Genomic DNA, 8,186 nt, shown 5'->3' with positions numbered 1-8,186 from the left:
GTCACATTTTTTATTAATTTCGTTGTTTAGTTTTTATTTGACTTAATATTCAGTTGGGTTTATTGATTTCAGGAGAGACAACTAGAAAAAAAAAGCTAAATGTAGCTTGTTCAGTAATAACACAAAAGTTCAAAATTTGACTTCGCCCAAACTGCACAGATAATAATTACCAAATACTACAAAAAAGACCACGAACATTATATACAAAACTTCAGTTTCAGCCTAAAATAGAGAGCACTAATACTGTTAAAATTGTTAGTGTTTTATTACTGTAACCAAGAAATAGTTAGTGCTTTTTATTACTGTTTCATAGCCAAACGCTAATTTTTCTAAATTACAGCTGAATGTGAGTTAATGGAAAATATGTCTGTTGTTAAAGTCCATTATATCAATACTAGCCAAGACCCGCAAAACACTTGCGGTAGTTTTCATGTTCTTCGCTTGAATTTTCCTTATTCTACCATTTTCACAAACGTCATTTAAGCTACGATTTCTTGCAAGCATTGTGTGTTAGATCGATAAATCCTGGTCTATTTGAAAAACGTTTACGCGGTTAGACGAACAAACTAACGTAGACGTAACTTCATTTAATGAAACTACACTTACGTAACTTCATGCAATAAAACTACACGTAAAGTGTACAATAAAGTATAGTAATGGTACTTATTATAATATTATAAAGCGTATGAAATAGCTATAAAAATGAAGAATAAAACTGTACTAAAGAAAAAAGTAGATAAAGGTTTTTCATAGCAGTCTATGAAACGAACTGAAGCTACTTTATTGTAAATGTAAAGTTGTAATGAAAGCAAACTTAGCTGATTATGCAGAAACATCTGAATGTGTCTTCAAAAAGTGATAAGCATATGTTTTGAACGAACTGGGCATTCATATTTTAGACCTAAATAAGTCGAGAAAGCCCATAGCAGTTGCATTTAGTGTAATGTTAATTTTTTCAGAAAATTATACCCGGGTATTGTTTGTGTGAAATACCTTGCAAATAAAAAAACAAAAAAACAACTAAAATTGAAATCGAAGCCAGTCGTCAACTGATGACAACAATATTTTTCCATATTGTAGCATACTCGTAGCATTAAAAAAGTTTGACTAAGCAAAAAAGGGGTAAGGTGATTCTAAATGGAAAAGCCAACATGCAATTCGAACTCCTCGGACAAAGACCTTTCTAACAATATGAGATTTGTGGTGTTTGATCGAGAAATTTGCGAGAACATTTTCAGCCAGAAAAACGAAAGAGTATTATTTATATGGATATGAACGTGAACACTAATGCAAAATATGTCTGTTGTTAAAGTCCATTATATCTATCATTCATTGATTAGAGCCCAAATTATAAATTAAAATAAAAAGTTCAAATGACAGGGTTGATAATTTGCAGCGACAATTTTGACTAAATATAGTGAACAAGGTTAGTAAGTTTAAACGACAGCTTAGACTAGCAATTCTAAATTAGGACGACAAACAGAAAGCCAAATATATTCGACATCATGTACGACAATTATAAAAATGTAAAGTTGCAACTAACAATAACAATTGTTATAGAAACAGCTACACCTCGTAACAAACACAAATTGAAAAATTGAAGAAAACATTTATAATTTGCAATAAAATTACGTTAGTTGTGACGTAAAAAAATTAACTCTTCAATGCAATGACTTAAGACAACAATGATAACTATTACCTAACACTGAAATGATTACTCACAGAATTTAACGTTTAGAAACAAGTGTGAGCTACAAAGTTGAGAAAGAATATTTCAAACTTGAACAAATATATATATATAGGTTTTAACACTGGTGACCTTTCTATTTCCGTTGTAAGATCATTTCATGTTAATTCATCTATTAAGAGTTTTCTCATGTTTCCTCATTTCTTCTATATGATAAAGAGCTATTGAGAATGAAAAGACACCAGCTCCATATTCTGAACTTCGCAGCACATCAAGTGTATTCTTCACGAAATATCAACGCATTAATGACGTAAGTACAACTCTTCACGAAATATCGAAGTGTTTGTGATATAAGTACACTTCCTTACGAAATATCGACTCATTAATGATGTAAGTACAACTCTTCACGAAATATCGAAGTGTTTGTGATATAAGCACACTTCCTTACGAAATATCGACACATTAATGACGTAAGTATAACTCTTCACGAAATATCGAAGTGGTTGTGATATAAGTACACTTCCTTACGAAATATCGACACATTAATGACGTAAGTACAACTCCTCACGAAATATCGAAGTGTTTGTGATATAAGTACACTTCCTTACGAAATATCGACACATTAATGACGTAAGTATAACTATTCATGAAATATCAACGCATTAGTTATTTAAGTACACTTCTTGACGGAAGATCGATGCGTTAGTGATTTAGTACAACTCTTCACGAAATATCAATGTGATGTAAGTACAAGCATCAATGTGATGTAAGTACAAACACATGTCTCATTGAAATATTTCTTTTCATTAACAAAACATGCATTCAACAAAATTTCAAAAAGCTAGATGTTTTGGATTTTATACGTTTTATGTAATAGCGTTACTTTGGAAGTTAGCATACCTTGTTGTTAGCAGCTTACTTTAAGCAGAATCTCTGTTAAAAACTTATTCATGTAGTGACATCAGTATGGGTGGTGTCAGCTTTTTCCCGGTGTGGGGTTCAGATGGGCTAGACAAAAAATTAATAGGTCTGCACTCTACATCTTGTGTGCAAACATACTGTAGTATTTAGGATGTGAAATCCGTACCATTTTAGTAAGTTTAAACAACAGCTGACAAAAACAATTCTAACTTATGACGACAAACAGAAAGTCAAATGTATCTTTAAATGACATCATGTACGACAATTATACAAATGGAAAATTGCAACTAACCATAAGAACTGCCATAGAAATTGGTATCTTTCGTTAAAAAAATGTACTGCTTTCTTCTTCTTCATTTTAAGGTCATATTTTTACCTGTTTTTTAATGTTTCCTCTTTTTCTCTATACGATCAAATGATATTGAGAATGAAGAAAACCCATCTGCGCATTCTGAACTTCTAGGCAGTGAATCAAGTGGGTTCTTCACTGCAGCATCTCAGAATTACTTTCTTAAATGTGTTGACAACTGAACTCGCTTGTCTTATGACAAGTATAAATAATTATAATAATTGCTTCGTCACTTTGAAAAAGGCGTCCACACCATAACAATTGTTGTTGCGACAAACGACTTATATAAATAGTGTACCGACCACTACTGTGTTTGTTGTGTCCCAGTTGGCCTGATATGCTCTGGATTTAGCGAAATGCATCATCGGAAATTGATATGGCGAACAGAATACTTTTAATATACACTCTTTAAAAAGTAGTAGATGAATAATGCAGTGTTAAAAATATAATAAGGCTAATAGTAATGTCTTATGACAAATATAACAAGTGCAGTCAGAGAGAAACCATACCCTTGCCTCGAGATTGCAATCGTTTATATTAGCTAACGTCAAATTTCACCTTCGAAAATTCAGAAAACCTTCTGAGATCTAGGATGATTAACGACCCGGATCATTTTTTTGTAGTGTAATGAGGATTCTCAACCTTAATGTGCCCATGAAATTTGATACAGATCCGATCACATTTTACAGAATTATTAATCCAAAACCTATCTCCCCATTATAAAAAAATGCTTCAAAGTGAACCAGAATCCGGTTCCACATATTGCTCCGGACCAAATATAGAGGAGGGCTGTCCGTTACTGACTTCCCATCTTGTGTAAAATGTTCGTGTACATTGGTCTATTAGTTTTCGAGATGCGTGCGCGGGAACACAGATAGATACATCCGCGGACACGATTGCAATACCCTCGACCCCCCTACCCCTTCGGTAATTAATTATAATCGTGCTTTGCCAACTTTGAAAAGGCTTTCGCACCAAACACAGAGACGATTTCTAAACCTTCTCAGTTGATTTAATATTTGTACTATTAATTATCACCAAACGTTTTTTGGGAGGACGCTGAACAGTATGTTATGGAGCAGCGCCAGGAAACTATAAATTCCTATCAGAAACTTGTATGTTTGTAGAATTTCGCGCAAAGCTACTTGAGGACTATGTGCGTTAGCTGTCCCTAATTTTAATGCAATGTATTAGTGGGAAAACAGCTAAACAACAATACCCTCCGCCAACTCTTAGGATACTCTTGTCAGACTGAATAGTGGGAGTTGACTGTCACTCATATAAACACACAAACGGCCACAGAGAGCGGAGCGTGATTTTTATTTTATTTTTGCGGCAATAGGAGATTAACGACACCTAATTATTTCTCGTGCGTGAAATTTACTGTGAAAAGATCACGAACTTTCTCGAATTCCCGGATGCGAGTTATCTCTATATAGAGATATCGCGTCGCGAGAATGAAAATCTCACAGTATTAATGCATCTGTTGTGGTTGACTTTGTAGGAATTTCAGACCAACATCTGTTTAAATTCACTTTGTTAAAGTATCACAGATGCACTTCATAAAAGATTTCCCTTTCACAATTTTTTTTTAGTTTCTTTTTAGAGCCATCGTTTCAGTTATCAACAGAGAACAATGCCACCTGCAAAACAGTTTCAAGTTTAAGAATGGAGTTATCCAACTGAACGCCGTATTAAGAGCTTGAGGATTCCAGGGGAATTTTTATAGGGAAGGGGGAGATAGATCTGAAGTTTATAAATAAATTACATACAATTGCCAGTGCCTGGCGACGCCTCTGATAAATATATTATAATGGCAACGCATTTTTACAACATGAGGTAATGACAATTCTTTTTTTGTAAAAGTTGCCAATCAAATATTTATGAAAGAACGAGCTGTAAGAACACATTAATGAAAAATTACAAACAATATGTTTATAATAAACGACTAAAATCACGATTTTTGTAGTGACATAGTTTCAAACATACGTTTTTCAATGACATATCCAGTTTTTGATTATTTTTTTCTCTCTCAGTCAGAGAGCCCCTTCGATTCCGGGAGGCCCAGTGCAATTACATCCAATTGTATTTCTCTAATACTACCCTAGTCCCACTTTTAGCCGATCAAAACATTATTATTCGTTAAAACAATGATTATGTAGTTCATGTTGAGAACTGATCAATGACAGCAGTGTGTTCGTGGATTGCTACAATATTGAGAGCTGATCAATGACAGCAGTGTGTTCGTGAATTGCTACAGTACTGAGAACTGATCAACGACATCAGAGTCTAACTGTTTGCTAAAACAAACAAACAAAAAACAGACGAATCTACGAATTGCCCTATTAAATGTATTGATAACAGACCTGCATTTCATTATTGTTGGTTGCTTTGAGGAAACAAAACAAATTATCAGAAAAAAGTACAATAGTCTATGAATTATGAATCGTTTTACTTTTCGACCATTAGATACCACAACTATATGAAATACACATTTTTGGGCTATCTGAGCTAGTTCAAAAACAAGTGATTTACACGTTATGGTATTCTTAAAGTTATGTACACTTTATAGTATTTTATTAGAGTACTTCACAGAGTATACTATTTTATTAGAGTACTTCACAGGTTATAGTATTTTATTAGAGTACTTCACAGAGTATACTATTTTATTAGAGTACTTCACAGGTTATAGTATTTTATTAGAGTAACTCACAGATTATAGTATTTTATTAGAGTAATTCACAGGTTATAATATTTTATTAGAGTAATTCACAGGTTATAGTATTTTATTAGAGTAATTCACAGGTTATAACATTTTATTAGAGTACTTCACAGGTTATAGTATTTTATTAGAGTAACTCACAGATTATAGTATTTTATTAGAGTAATTCACAGGTTATAATATTTTATTAGAGTAATTCACAGGTTATAGTATTTTATTAGAGTAATTCACAGGTTATAGTATTTTATTAGAGTAATTCACAGGCTATAGTATTTTAAGTAATTTACAGCAATTTAATTAGGATGTAGGATTTTAAGTACACAAGGTTGCACGGCTCTCTCACTTTGTTTTCCAATAACTGACCTTGTAAGATGTATATTATGTTACAAAACGCTTGCTGTACGCTGTATTCCAGAACAACAATCTTTTAAAGGCTAAATTTCTTTCGGTATAAACTAAAGAAATAATTTTTAGCATAGGATAAAAAAAGCATAGTGCAGTTCATACAAAACTCATTGCATCATTTTTTCGGGTTGTTTACAATAAGTTTGCTTACGATTTGATTAGTGAAAGGACAAACACTTGAAGAGAATGGTCGTTTTCAAGGAACAGGTATTTTACGTCATCAACGCTGAGTTACTAATTGATAAATATATATATAATTTTTCATATATATATATATATATACGAAAAACAAGGGTGTTTCGTAATCTCATATTTACTTCTATAACGATGTTAAATATTGTGTTATCAATGCTTACCGTAATTCTGATTTGTAAAGGACTTAAAATAAAACTAATACATTTCACTAATTTAATCGACTTCACATTATCAGATTTGTTGTTTATGCAACTGCTGACGTAAGTAGCGCCTTGTCCATTACTATGTCTGTTGTATCCCAGCCGGCCTGACGAGCCCTGGAATTACGCGAAAGGTCTCTTTGGCACTGGCAATGGAAATTAGTGTGGTAGACATATTGTTACACATTTTTCTTCTCTTTTACTCATAACTTCTTAGAATTAGGGCAATAATTTCTCTCTTTTGTTCAGATACACAACTACCTGGAAAACCTGGCTGCTGAAAACTCGCCAATTGCTTCAATCTTATCAATTGGAAAGTCTTACGAGGAACGTGACCTAAAGGCCATCAAGGTAACTCACTCAAATGATACTTTACAACTAATAGTCAGTATCACAATAACTCACTCGTGTAAACAGGTGGAGTGAATTGGCTATAATAAACATAAATACCAGTTGTACATACAGTATGTTACTTAAATTACCACTAACATTGTTAGTATGTCACTCAAATTAACACTGACATTGTTACTATGTCACTCAAATTAATATTAACATTTTTAATATGTCACTCAAATTAACACTAACATTGTTAATATGTTATTCAAATTGCCATTAACATTGTTAATATGTCACTCAAATTAACACTAACATTGTTAATATTTTATTCAAATTACATTGACATTGTTAACATGTTATTCAAATTAACACTAATATTGTTAATATGTCACTCAAATTAACACTAACATTGTTACTATGTCACTCAAATTAATAGTAACATTGTTAATATGTCACACAAATTAACTCTAACATTGTTACTATGTCACTCAAATTAATATTAACATTGTTAATATGTCACACAAATTAACACTAACATTGTTAATATGTTATTTAAATTAACACTAACATTGTTAATATGTCACTCAAATTAACACTAACTTTGTTAATATATCACTCAAATTACATTGACATTGTTAACATGTTATTCAAATTAACACTAACATTGTTAGTAATATTCTATTTATATTTTTCTCGAAAGAAAGGGAAAAAAAACCTCAACACTTTCGCTTCAAAACAGCCTAACAGTTAAATTTTTGTACCTCTAATAAAATTAACATTCTTTATGAAATGCCAAAGAATGTTGCCTCTTGCATCTTTGTCATGGCATTCATAGTTATACACCAAAACCACTCGAAACAAGAAAACAGCGTTAAATAAATCTAATTAGAACTGCTTTGAAACATAATGAATACGTTAAACTTATCAACAGTGTGGAATTGGTTATTTTAAACACTTCTTGTAACAGTTACTCTTGATTTTCTATGAAACTTTTTATTCTCAAACAAATTTTCCACTAATGAGGTTGGTCGTATTTTTGTATGCCTTACACAGATCAGTAAAGAAACTTCAAACGACAAACCTATAATCTGGATCGATGCTGGGATTCATGCTAGGGAATGGATCTCAATAGCTACAGCCGTATATATAGCTAAAGAGGTAAGAAAGCACTCGTTAAAAGGTTGATCATCAAATGTAAGTGTTCTAAATAACAAGCCTGTTATCATAGACCAATAACAAAAGTCGTTAATGATGTCTAAGCGTACTAAATTACATTCAAGTGTATAATAATGGCCCCTTTTGATGTGTTCTTGATACTTAATCTCGAAAGATATGTCTTTGTATTTACTATATATATATATATAGTTATAT

The 8,186-nt window shown here is 32.1% G+C and overlaps 1 protein-coding gene across 1 annotated transcript in view; it reads left to right on the top strand.

The window, feature by feature from the left end:
- Positions 1 to 8,186, top strand: part of LOC106469652 (carboxypeptidase B-like) — a 20,396-nt gene that overhangs the window by 4,436 nt on the left and 7,774 nt on the right. Inside the window, exons 4-6 of the mRNA XM_022398994.1 lie at positions 1,907 to 1,997; positions 6,729 to 6,830; positions 7,869 to 7,973. Of these exons, the coding sequence (XP_022254702.1) occupies positions 1,907 to 1,997; positions 6,729 to 6,830; positions 7,869 to 7,973 (298 nt within the window). The remainder of the gene's footprint in view (positions 1 to 1,906; positions 1,998 to 6,728; positions 6,831 to 7,868; positions 7,974 to 8,186) is intronic.

Source organism: Limulus polyphemus, unplaced genomic scaffold (genome assembly GCF_000517525.1).
Source record: "Limulus polyphemus unplaced genomic scaffold, Limulus_polyphemus-2.1.2 Scaffold98, whole genome shotgun sequence".
In the NCBI taxonomy this organism is placed as follows: Eukaryota; Metazoa; Arthropoda; class Merostomata; order Xiphosura; family Limulidae; genus Limulus; species Limulus polyphemus.
This window is presented reverse-complemented; position numbering and strand designations above follow the sequence as displayed.